Genomic DNA, 13,167 nt, shown 5'->3' with positions numbered 1-13,167 from the left:
TTACAGCTCTCCATGGGAGAAGGAAGCTGTAGCTTTGGGAGAATATTGGCTTCCCTGGGGTAAAGGAGCAGCAGTGAATAGCTGAAGTAGAGAGTAGCCCTCTGTGGTTCTACCCCTGCTTGGCACTGCCTAAACCACAGTCAGTGAGGCTAAACCTGATTGACTAATGGGTAAGGAAGGACCACCTGGGGTTTCATTTCTGCTACATATCAGCTCTGTCACTATTTCTGTTCTTTCTAAAGCGGGGATTATTTGAGGTTTGCAGCATCTTTACAAACGTTTCAGGATGTGTGGTGCACAAGGTCGCATTTGGCTGTGGAGTGGAAGGCCAATACCTCAGGCTGTAACATGGGAGGGAAACTTTTGTCCAGTGAGTCTAAGATATGTACCAACTCTTATGTGAAATGTTTTGGGAGCTAAGTGTCCACCTATAAGTGATCTCTTTTCTGTTCATTGTTGAATATTTTTGAGCCTGTTTCTTAGATTATCCAGAGATCTGAAGACAGTCATTGTACTTGTGGGTTGTTGCTTCTCAGGTTCTTCATGGGAAACAGCTAACAAGGTGAAGTAAGTCCATAAGAAACAGGAAATGAAGTAGCTAAAGTCATGGGCATCTCTGCTGTAAATATATTTTTTTGCTGGAGTTTTGGGATCAAGAGAGAAGCCCCTGAGGAACGGGTTAATGATCCACAACTGGTAAGTAGATTCTGTAGGGCCAGCAGCAGAAGCTGCTGAGCATGGCCATGCCAGTCTAGTGGCTGTACAATTAGGCAGAGATTAGCTGCAGTTAGAAAAAGTAATGATAAAAATTATTTTTCTTGGTTTCTGGAAAGAGCAATAGAATTGCTTCTGGGCATTTTACCTTGGAGGTGTCAGGTTTTAAAGGCTTCATTATCAGCAGCATTCCCTCCCTCCCCCCCCCCCCCCCAATGTTTGCTGACATTGGTGAGAACCACAGATGGTTTGTACCTGGGAAAATCAAGCTGTTGTGTACTTGGAACAGTTTTTTGTTTGTTTATTTTTTGTGGCTTTTGTTTGTTTGTTTTTTTGTTTGTTTGTTTTCCAGAGCAAACATCTCTCCTTTCCTGAAAGGAACAGAAGGGGCCTACCAGAGGCTATTCTTACTCCTATACATCCTGTGGTCCTGCTCTCTATTCCCAACATTAGGTTACAGTGCTTTCTGAATAGGTTGGTTGCAAGGCAGCTATGGATGTGAGGTGTACAATTTAGTTCGTATAATAACTTCATGGGACTTAGCTATTTTATAGGTGGGCTGGTGTTAAGAAGGTAAATATTTCTGAAAGGAGACAGGATTCCTACCTGCTTTGTTGAATTACAGCTACTAAAGATAAAAAAGAATACAAACAAAGAGCCAATATACGTATCTGCTGTTTTGCTTGTTTTCCCCCCTGTTAGGGAAAAAAACCACACACTTTATTGTAACATTGATATTGGTATTATTCCACACATTAATATCTTGACAAACAGAGCACATAGACACCACAAACCTGTACCCCACTGTGAAGGATTTTTCAAACCTATTTACCTCCAGGTATAAGTTACCAGAAAATTGTAAATTTGCAGTTCAGTACAAATACTTCATAACTGTTTTGACAGCTCCTTCTATTAGGCTAGTTCTCAACCTTTCAGTAATCCATCTACCCTCTGTTTCCCAGTTCATAGAGAAAGCTAGAAAGCTTTTTTTTTCTTTTTCTTTTTTTTTTTTCCTATTTGGAACTGAATGAAACTGGCTCATGAACTGGATGGGTTGAATTTTGCAGCTAAGAACCATCTGTGGCTTCCACTGATGCCAGAAAGTATGAGATGAACAGGGAGCCTGAGAAGAAATTGCAGCTTCTACAGTCTCTAACAATGCTAACAATCTTCTGCTGTGCTAGTAGAGGCCTTCATGGGTGCATTTTCAGGGCCAGACTGTCTTTTGGAGAATAAAAATAGCAGAAGGCTGTAAAATCAAACCGAAGTCCCCTCTCCACAGTCCCACTTGCAGTGGCCAGCAGCAGATGGTTAAGGAGGATGGCTCAGGACAGAGCAAGCACACAACCTCCTCCATCCCAAAAATGCATCTCAGTTTCTGAGAATGAACAGCTCTGGGAATATCTACTTGCTGCCCCTTTTGTAATAATTTGTATTTCTTCTGGGGCTTTCAAATTTTGCCTGTATTTTGTAACTTCATTTCTAGATGAGGGACTTGAAGGGTGGATCATTGCTTGGGAGCAACTGAGGACACCAGTTGAGCAGACTCTGTCCCCTGAGTGGGGACTGCAGACCACTCTCAGACCTGCTGCAAAAACTTTTCATAAGCAGCGAATAGGCTGCACAAAAATAGCCCAGGGCTAAGATGCACAGGAAATGCAGAGAGACAGACATTAGCACTGTGTTGTTTCCTCAGATAACTGTTAAAACTGTGATGTCTTGTGGATGGTGTTAAAACTATGAGGAGGAGAGCCCTCCCAGGAGAGCCCCCGGGACTGCAATTTGAACTGCTATGTTATTTATTGCATTTATTTTACCAGCAGGTATCCCAACTTAAAGAGTTGCTCAGGCCCAAAAGGGCAGGTAGAAGTAGAAGGTAGCCTGGGGATGCCCCAGCACCTCTCACTCCAGACCTTGTTGTATGACTGCAGCCTTCTGAGTCATTGTGATGTGGCTAGCAAACACTCAGTATAAGGGCTCCTGGCCTCCCAAGATGACAGCCAGCCCCGTGTAAGGTGTAGAAGCTCACACCTGCAGAAATCAAGCCTGCCTGGACAGCTTGGTTAGAAAGGAGCATGGCACTGAGAAGAGGGACCTTGCTGGTGAGGTGGAAATTAGAACGCATTGTAATGGCTGAAAGCTGCATGAAGGCTCTGGCTGCACTAGAAGTGTGATTTTGGACTTTAAATATGTAGCCTTGCTTTGGATATTCTTTACTGATAGCTTATACTTATGTAAGAAGTGGAAGAGTTGGCAGAGCAGTGTGCACTGGTTCCTCTTCTTCCTGTCCCTTCCTGTCCTCCTCTGCCCAGAGACAGCAGCCGTTGTACAGAATGGGCTTTTGAGGGTCTTTGCTGTACTGTACGATGTGTTTCCAGAGTTATATGTTGCTGATAATGATGGCAGTGGCTACGTGACATTTAAAAATGTTAGTGATGATGACTGATGCACTGATAACTGGTTCTTTATGATCTGTTTTTTTCTTTCTTTTTTTTTTTTTTCTTCAGTTTGTGTTAAGTACATTTCCATTATGTTGGACTTTGGCTTTTATTTACCCACTTTAAGATGTTTCACATAGCTCAGGGCTTGTAGCTTGTTTTTGATGTGTAATATTAGGTAACTTAAGGCTGTGGTTTGTTCTTCGTGTCTGAAAGCAGTTTATTTTCCTGGTTTTAACTGTGTCACATCCTCCTCAGTGGGAACGTACAACCAGATAGTTTATTTTCACTGAGCTGTTTCAGTGGGGCAAGAAGCTATGTCTGTCTGTGAGACAAATCAGCTGCGTGTTGAAGTCTCAGGAACGTCAACGAAAAGAAATTGGTGAACTGTGCAGCTGAAAAGAGGGGCTATCTGGCGTAGACAAATCCCAAGCTGAGATCCTTCTCATGTCTTTGCTTCTGAGCCACTCGTGAGGGCGGAGTGGGAGGGGAGCTCCAGGTACATCAGTGCAGTCCCCTGGTGTGCAGGAGCTGGGACCAGCATCCCAGTTGGACCAAATGTGTGTGCTAACATCTCCCTTCTCTTCCCCAGGCCTAAGAGTATCAGAAGACCAGAGCACACTGTCACGGCTGCTGTTCACCTCCCATGCTGCTCTAGCTGGAGGACTCTTCTCCAGGCTGGTGACTGGGTAACCTCCCCCAGCCTCAGCATTCACAGGGAGGAAACCAAGCGTGAGCGGTGCCGTTCCCCAGCTGGAGCACGGAGGATAGTGGAAGAGTGACGCACACATTGCATGGGCTCGTGCCAGCCACTGCCATCGAGGCTGAGTTAAAATTTTAATTTATTTTAATGTAGTTATTGAGGCATTTTAATTCCATCAAAGGAAATAACACAAGACAATCTGCATATATTCATTTGCTACTTCTAAATGAATTTGATTCGGCTGTGCTTGGTTTCTCCTTTTTTGGGTTTTACTCTGAGGTTTACTTCTTGCTTAGAGACATAAGTATTCAAGGATTGTGAACCTTAAAAATTGAAATCTAAATTCTGTTTTTCATACATGAATATTTAAACAGGGTAATATTGTCTGTTCTTTCTGTAAGGCCACCTTCTTAATCATTAATATCTGTTGTTTTGTGCAAATACACCCCATATATATATATATGATTTGTATGCATTTAAGAAAAGATAGTTCCCTGGGACATATTCCAATATCACAATATGCTGTGTATGAATATTTATAGGTCCATCAAAATTGGTGAATATTGAATTTACTGGTAAGCATTGTGGAGGGCTTTTTTTTTTTTCTTTTTAAAAATACTGGAAAACTATTTGCAAATTGGGTCAACTTTCTGTGCATATTTTTGGCCAAAAATAACATTGTTTGTTTTTTTGTTAAGAAAAAAATTAAGCTTTTTCATCAACAGCAGCTTTTGCATGCATCATTTATTTAAATTACAAAACCCAGCAACAACCAACCAAACAACTCTTTCAATAGTATTGAATTACACAAAACAAAAAATGTCATTTATGGCAAGGATATTAATTGAACAGAAAATGAAAGTTTGGTAATGTAAGAGTTGCATTGTCAGTTGCGTTTTAGTAGTAGAATATTGACCAATGCGGTTGTATGAGCATTATTTTTGGGTTGCAATGAAAACTTTCCATCTAGATACATAGCTGTTTTGTTAGAATTGTGCAGAAAACCTATCAAGCTGTTGTGTATACATATGAATGTGTATACATATTGCATTGTGTATAAGTACTGTTGCCTCTTGCACTCAGATCACAAATGTTGCTACATTTGTTTTTCCATGCCACAAGTCTGGCATTGTTCTTTTTGTTTCAGCTTGTTTCTTTGTTTGTGTTTTTTTTTTTTTTTTTTCTGTGCACCAAGTGTCCTCACTTGTTATATTTTACATTAAGGATGTATCTTTTAATGTAGCATCATTGCATCCTGTTATTTTTACAGAAATCGATACCAGCTGAGGTTTATTTTTGCATGAGCCCTGTTTGCCTTTCCTCCTCCTCCTCTCAGCGAGTACCACGAAATGCATTTGCATATGGGTGTGAAGAGCGTATGATTATAATAGCCTGTATGTGTCCTGTTGCAACACATGACATTTCGGAATCAAGTATGACACAAAGATACTTGCTAGTTTGGCGTGTATTGGCTTTTGACTTGGGAATGTAAACAACATATTAGTACTTGCCATAGATGCCATAGGATGGAAACATCATTTTCCAGTCATCTCTAGCTGTGGGTGACTAAGTCAGAAAGGGGAGCATTGAAGAGAGACAAATGATGGCAGAAGTGAGAGAATGACAAAAGGATGACCAAGAAGAATATTTGAGGGAATCCAGAGGTGAGTGCTGGAAAATGAGAACTTTGTTGGCAGGTTGGACAGTAACATCAGAAGCCCCCAGGCAAGGTATGGCTACTGTAGTGTTGTGAAACCAGACACACACTCTGGGACCTCTGCTTTATTGCACAGTGGTGGAGGGCACAGCGGTGCATTGGTTGTGAAGCCCTTTGCTGCAACCCTTTGCTGCAGTGGGAGCTGCAGCAGGGTGCTCGTCCACGGTCAGATGCATGTCTTGCGACCTGAGCAGAAGAAGGTGGGAGTTTGACTGTGGGAATAAATATGTATATTTTTCAGTACAGTGTCATACAAGTTTGCCATAAAAAAATTGATTCATTTATGTATGTTACCCAATTGTTGGAAAGTATTAGTAATGTTCCTTGCCACGTCCATGTTCAAGTAACAGCTGAATGGGTTTTCATCAAAATTCTCCATTGTGAATGATATATATTTTGATTGGAAAGCTTTTGGATAGCATGCGCTTCTGCTTTTTTTCCTGTGAACTGGCAAACTATGGATTTGGATGAAAGCACCATCTCAATCTTACCAATGAGCAGCTGCCGTTTTACCAAAAAGAAGCTAGCAATTTGTAAGATACAGTTTGTTAAAAAGCATACATAGCTAAGGAACAACGTAAGTTATTAAATGCTTCTTCAGTTCACTGTGTCTAAGAAAGCAGGAAACAAACTCACATTTTTGTTCTCTTGCAAGAAGACAGTTGCCTTTTTAGTTTTACTGAAGAAGTGGAATGACCCTTTGAGAATTTAAAAGCAGGGCAAGGGTTATGAGACATTTCTTTAGGTAACTTCCTTCAAATAGTTGAGTCTAGATTCTGAACTTTCCTACACATGCTGTTACCTTGATTTTTTTGAAAGAACTTGTAATATATGCATGTTTTCTATGGCATTTTTTTTTCATCTTCTGCAGGCAAGTCTACAAAGCAGCACTAAGAGATTTGTAGTTATCTTTGTGCGAGCTAGTTGGCCTGGCCATGAACAGTGAGCAGATAGAGATGACTGGAAAAGGGTGTCAGAGATCCTCTGTCTCTCTCTCTCTCTCTCTCTCTCTCTCTCTCTCTCTCTCTGTCTCTGTCTCTGTCTCTCTCTCTCTCTCTTTCTCTCTCTTTCTCCCTCCCTCTCCCTCTCTCTCTTTCTCTCCCCCTCTCCCCCCTCTCCCCCCCTTCCCTTTCCCTTCCCTTTCTATTCTTTCTTTTTTTTCCTTTCTTTAGTTTGTTTGTAAATAGTAGTCTTTGTTTGTTTGTTTGTTTGTTTTTGAAGCCCTTTTTACTTTCTCCCTCCAGCATAAGAATAATACTTGACATGGGGTCTTTTTTAGAACTTCTGTTTTCAAAGGAAACAAAGGTTTTACTTTTTGTTCTCTTTGAAGGTATTTGCGTGGCAATTTGTGACTACATGTCATTTCCCTTGCCTTTAGTTTCTGCACCGCTGATTCATTTTGCTAAAGATGGCTCAGACGTGGTCAGTTCTGGCTGCACTCCTTTTCTTGATTTTCAGCCTGGTTGAAGGGTCAGGTAAGTGAGAAAGGTCCAAGCTACAGTCAGCACTGTGTGGTACTCTGTATTACCAACTTGCACATATGCTGACATTTCACAGTTCCCCAGAGGAATTTGCTTATTTTTTAATGTGAGCATGAAGAGTGATGTCACCTCAGATGGCAAAATAATCCTGTGCTTCCCAGAATGGCACAGGGTAATATACCTGATAGGGATCCAAACCACAAATCATCTGAAGATGCATCTTCTGTTCAGCTGGGATCATCAGGAGATCTATGGTTTCTGGCAGAAAAAGCATTTATATATGCCCCGTGTTACATATGAGCCAAGAACTACTGCGCCAAGTGTTTTACCACTGTTACAGGTGTAGTCATCTCCCGGGTTTTACGTAGATTTTAACTAAGGCACCTAATTCAATAACACAGTCTACTTTTTCTAGGACAAAGAAACAAACAAACAAAAAAATTTTTCCCTTAAGGGTGAATCTTGGCCTCCCCAATGGGTTTTCAAAGCCTATATTAAAGCAATAGGAAACTGCTGACCAAAAACAGATGAAGGACTTGTAGCTCATCAGCACATATCATGTACCTGCACAGTATCCACAGAGGAAAGACACCTTTTCCACTGCATTTCCAGTCTTCAAAGTCAGTGACAGCAGGAAGCAGGACCTGGAAATTGAATATGACTTATATGTGGCTGCACAGAGCAATATGTCCCCGAGGCTGCCAGTACAGTAAGAAAGTAGAAATTTTAAAGCGTGGTGAAGCCAAGAGCCGTGCCTATGCTTTGATGAAGGCTGTAACATCATTTTTAACTTTTAACATTTCTTTTCTTTCTCTTTTTTTTCCTTTTTTTCTTTTTTCTCTCTCTCTCTTTTTTTTTTTTTGTTTTTTTTTGTTTTTTTTTTTGTTTTCTTCTTATGTAGCTTATAACATTGTGAATGTGGAGGCTGGCCATGAGGCTGTGTTGACTTGTGCTTCTGTCTCCAAACTGTATTTGATAATGGTGACATGGGAGAAAAAATCCAACACTTCCTGCTCTTTGGCCTATAGAAATGATCTCAATGAGACAAGAAAGTTAAACTGCAGTGAGAGGATGATGTGGAAATATACACCTGACAGGGACCCTGCTCTTCGTATTTACCCCGTGAACCTGAGTGATGAGGGAAATTACACCTGTGAAATTGCCAGTGATATGGGGAATTTTCATTTTTCCTCTTCTCTGTCTGTGATAGGTAAGACACACCTAGTGTTTTTTTGTAGTTGGATGGAGATAAAAATGATTTGATTTGGTATTAAAAGACCAAATTCATTTTGGATGTATGCTGAGATTGTAAACAAAGTAGTAACTTGATTCAGTTGGACTGGCTGTTTGGAGGGGGGAAGGAGGCATGCAGACTTATAGAATAGGACTGGGCTGTTTTAAGGATAATATTTTTTTTCCATTCTGACTCACGAACAGGCAAAGATGTACCAAATGCACCACTCTGGGTAGTTTCTGAGGTAGTTCTTCGGGCATAACACAGGATTTAAATGTTGTGTGAATGTTCCCATAACCAGGAGTACATACTCTTGCTTAAGTTAATGCAAATAGAAGATATTAAATAAATATTACCACTTTAAGCTGAGCAGGAGGATGCCGAACCAAAATTCACAGTGCACACAATGTGTATTTTGTGTGGGTAAGAGCCAAGTAGGAAAGAAGTGAGAGTTTCAAGACATTATGTGGAAATATTTCACTCTTACAGAAACACTGAAAATTGTCTGTAAGGCTGCATCACTAAAATAAAAATGAAACTAGGCTATTTTCAACCTAGGCAGGAACAAAAGTGTGTTAGGAAACATAACCAATATATCACATAATCTTTCTCAGATTGGTAAATTTTCTGTAGGTTTCCTTAAATTTCAAGAAACATTTTACTGTGAGAGAATTTTGTATTCTGGTTATATTAGTCAAATTTTAGTGATGCTCAGAAGGTTTATGGAAAATTTATTCTGTAAATCAATAATTGCTACTGTTAGTTTTTGTCCCTTGAAGTTTTTTCTTCTTCCTTGCAGGGTCTTGCCTTTCTAATAATGCCATAGACATCGTCCAAGCCTTTGCTTGTTTTGTCAGATGTAGAATATGAATTGTTGGGCTTTAGGTAGAATAGTTCTTGTCCAATTCCTCCTTTCTCTCCAGACTGTCAAATTCTTGATTCTACCTCTATTCTAGCCTATATATCTAATTGTAGATTCTACCTTCAATTAGATATAAGGCAGAAATTCTTTACTCTGAGGGTGGTGAGGCACTGGAACAGGCTGCCCAGAGAAGCTGTGGATGCCCCATCCCTGAAGGTGTTCAAGGTCAGGTTGGATAGGGCTTTGGGCAACCTGATCTAGTGGGAGGTGTCCCTGCCCATGGCAGGGGGTTGGAACTGGGTGGTCTTTAAGGTCCCTTCCAAGCCATTCTATAGTTCTATATGTTTTAGCTATAGCTTCAGTAAGCTGCTTTTTATTTATTTATTTATTTATGTATTTATTTATTTTCAGTAGGTACACTGCTATGGTTATAAATCTACATTTAATCCAGCTCTATCATCCCATCTTCTCCTGTTACATCTATAGTAATCTTCTGGAAAACATGAGGAAACAATACTTTTAAATGCAGCTAGCATATTTTAGAGATATTTATTTACCTTGGACTTTGATGTATTTTTTTTTCCCTAAAGATGATTGGTGCTAATATTCCAAATTATTTTAAAATGTCTTGGATTGGCCATGTAAACTAAAAAATACCACCTATTCTTCTGATTCTCAGTTGGAGACTTTACCCTGAACTAGAAATAACAATTGTGGTCTTTTTTCTCCTTCTTCTGTAGTCCCTCCTACAGTGACTCTGACCTCTGACAAGAGCAGAGTGGCTGTCTGCCAAGCTGCTGCTGGAAAGCCAGCTGCCAAAATCTCCTGGATCCCTGCAAGTAATAACAGCTCTGAGGAAGAATTCAAACACGGCAATGGAACAGTGACCAGAGTCAGCTACATTGGCTGGGTCAACAGCACGTACACCACTGTCACCTGCCTGGTTACCCACCCAGCTCTGAACCAGAATCTCTCCCTAGATCTGTCATGTAAATAATATCATTCTGTAATTGCTCGTCATCATGCTTTTGTGATTCTTTGTGTTTTTCTACGAAGCTGTTTCAGCTGAATCCCAGGGTTTGGTAGATTGGTTAGTGGGCTGAAAAGCCAAAGTTCTTGTACATATTGATAGAAAAATTACTAATTTAATCAACTGAAATCAGTTGATGGCATGATATGGGAAAGCTTCCAGTGTGAGCTTACTAGTATCCCTATTTATTTTACAAGAGTTCCTCCTTCTGTTTCAGTGACCCTTTTTAATCAGTAATGATGGAAAAGTTGCTCTCCACAGTAACTGTGATGCAGTTCACTAATTTTTACATGAAACTTTTAACCCCCAGAGCTGAATTTTGTCCAGCTCCCCACTGGAAAACTTCCTTGGAGACTGTCTGTGTGTGACTTGATCAATCTTTCTCAGGGCCAAAGGTAGTAAAGGGTAAAATTCAGCTTCTCAGCTGTCTGTGCTGGATCTGATATAGGTTTCTACCACTAAAATTTGTAAGAACATTTAAATAGGTGTTCATATCACCAAAATATCTCAGCAGAGGCATGAAGGACAGAAATCAAGATAGACCAGCCATTAATTACAGCGTTCTGCAGGGTTGTCCAGTTAGTTCTGTTGATGCAGTACTAATACAGTTTGAACAAGGGAGACCATGCAGACACATGGGTTCAAAATGAAAGTATGTTTGTCTACACATAACTGGATGTGTGAAGTAGTTCCTATTCCTGGTTGGTGTCTAGACATCTCATCTATCTCTCACAGCTCTTTGGTGTTGTGGGGGTAGAGCATTAGGTCTCCTTTCTGGTTAAGATATATGCCAACATCATATAGTCAGTGGATACTGACATCTAGCTCTGTAACTAGCTTTCTTTTCTCATCTCTCAGACTCTTCCTCCAGGCTTCACTATCCCCTGGTGGCACTGCCTGCAAGTGTTGCTGCTATGAGTGGTGTTGGTGTGCTTTTATGCTTAATTTTCACGTGCAGAGGTAAGTCATTTGATGAGTCTGAAATGTTTTACAATTATTTCATGTCTGACTACTTGCAGGTACTAGGACATGCACATTATTGTTGAGAGTGGGTTGGGAGGAAAGGACTGAGGAAAATGTCCACACGGGATGCATTGACCCTTTGGAAAAGTCCTAACAAAAGAGGAGACAGAACTTTAAAACAAGCTCAGATTTTCGTAAGAGCCATTGTTGTTATGCTATTAATGTATTACGTATACAGCAGAGAGTTACCCAGGAAGAAAAGGATAATTGCTGAGAGTAGGGTGGGTCTTGAGTATTTAGAATTTAGAATGATCATTCTGTATTTACTAACATAAAAACTCAATATATAAGAAAGAAGTGTTCACAAACTAGTCTAGACACCAGTCTAATGACTAGTTGCAAAAAATCCTTCCTCCACTCCATATGCTGTTTCCATCAGCAGTCATAAGTTTTCCATTAAGCAAATGTAAGAATAGATCAAATGTACATGCTTCCCTCTGGTACAATCATAGTTTTTCAGGCTGTGTAGATTTCACGGTCTTTGAGTCAACTCATAGTGGTCATTGAGTCAGTTCAGTTGACTCAATGCCCTCCCACTCTTGGAGTTAAGTAAGATGGCTGTGATGGGGTATGGATGGAGTAGAAGCCTGAGTAAAGGCTTAAAATGGAAGGAAGAGAGGTCCCTAGCCCATCATGTCCCCTAAGAAAAGTACACCTGAGTCAGTTCAATCATGTCTCCCAGGGAGACCAAAACTTTCAGTGAAGGGAAAAATAAAACAATAGTGTATTCAGGAGCAGGGCATAAAAGGTGAGAACTTAACAAAATGAGAGCAACTATTTCAAAGATAGTCCTTCAGCTGTTGAGGGCAGTACATAACAAGTTTGCACCGTGTCCCCTCAAACCATTTTGATTTCCTACTTCCAGCTTTCCGCTTACGTAAATTGGCACATGGGCCACCAGTACCGGTTGCAGTAAGTGGGCTTTTATTTTTGTATGTGTGTACGCTCTGGTGTTTCTTTGTTTTTGTTTGTTGTTTTCTTCACTCAAACATTTAATTTCATTGCAATATGTGTCTGCTCTGAAAAAACTTCTGTTTCTCTCTGTTTGTGCTTGGAGAAGGGGAATGAGGAACCGTGTGTCTGGAAGGGTGTTTATTATTTGGATGGTCCTAACTTCATTACTCAGAATGTCTGAGTAATTGCGTAAGCACTAGATGGAGAATGGAGTAGTGCATTTCCTGCCTAAGAATACTATAAATTAAATTTGCAATGCCAAGGTTTAAACTGAATTTTAGATCTTCCCAATGTTAATGTGTTCACAACTCGGCTTCACGGAGTAATCTTAACTCTGATCTTTTCCTTAAGAATGTGTATTGCCCTTGACGACAGAAATCTGCGTGATTAAAGATGTGATGAAAACAGGCAGGCATTTACATGGAGGGAAACGGTTGCAGTTCCTTATGCTGTATTAGCTATTTTAGCAACACAAACAGCTACGAAACTTTTATATTTTAAGTTGCAGTTCAGACACTCAGGAGCTAGGAAACAACACTGTTAAATTTGCCACTGCAACTTTTATTTCCTCTCTAATTCCAGGGTGTCCTGATACATATTTAACAGCATGATAATATGCTTCTCTTTCCTCAGGGCTTCTGCCTCATTTAATGTACTGAAAGAGCAATTATTTCATATTTTGTTTTCTGCTCACGGTGGAATTAATGGCTGTGTGCCTTGTTTGTTGCAAACTAGTCAAACAGTGCTCTGAAGCCAGAATGATTAATTTCCTGATATGCTCTTCTATGGCATTCAGCAGAATTTGACTGACAGGAGTGGGAGCTGCTGAGGTCAAAGTCAAAAGCTTCCAGTAATTTTAGGTACACTGGAATGCCTGTGGCCTGACCTTTTTTTTTTGTTTGTTTGTTTTGTTTTGTTTTCTCAGAGAAGTTAGCATTGTTCGTTGTGATCTATTTTGGTGAAAATACTGACTTTTCAAAATTTGTTTCCAATCTCATTAAGAAAAAGAGG

The 13,167-nt window shown here is 40.2% G+C and overlaps 1 protein-coding gene across 1 annotated transcript; it reads left to right on the top strand.

The window, feature by feature from the left end:
* Positions 1-4,024: 4,024 nt before the first annotated feature.
* LOC308180249 (cell surface glycoprotein CD200 receptor 2-like) lies at positions 4,025-13,162 on the top strand. The gene is made up of 6 exons (XM_080561520.1): positions 4,025-5,519; positions 6,951-7,047; positions 7,955-8,263; positions 9,890-10,138; positions 11,038-11,139; positions 12,068-13,162. Exons 2-6 carry the CDS (start codon positions 6,981-6,983, stop codon positions 12,196-12,198), a joined length of 858 nt encoding a protein of 285 aa, XP_080417646.1. The 5' UTR covers positions 4,025-5,519; positions 6,951-6,980; the 3' UTR covers positions 12,199-13,162.
* Positions 13,163-13,167: the final 5 nt, after the last annotated feature.

This window comes from Anser brachyrhynchus, assembly GCF_964034855.1.
Source record: "Anser brachyrhynchus genome assembly, chromosome: 1".
In the NCBI taxonomy this organism is placed as follows: Eukaryota; Metazoa; Chordata; class Aves; order Anseriformes; family Anatidae; genus Anser; species Anser brachyrhynchus.
The sequence above is the reverse complement of the archived record's forward strand: the minus strand, read 5'-3'. Positions and strand labels throughout refer to the sequence as shown.

Coding starts and splice junctions, on each gene's coding strand:
- LOC308180249 (XM_080561520.1), top strand. CDS start 6,981: ATGGCTCAGACGTGGTCAGTTCTGGCTGCACTCCTTTTCTTGATTTTC. Junction 7,048..7,954: donor CAGCCTGGTTGAAGGGTCAG/GTAAGTGAGAAA, acceptor CTTCTTATGTAG/CTTATAACATTGTGAATGTG. Junction 10,139..11,037: donor TCTCTCCCTAGATCTGTCAT/GTAAATAATATC, acceptor CTCATCTCTCAG/ACTCTTCCTCCAGGCTTCAC.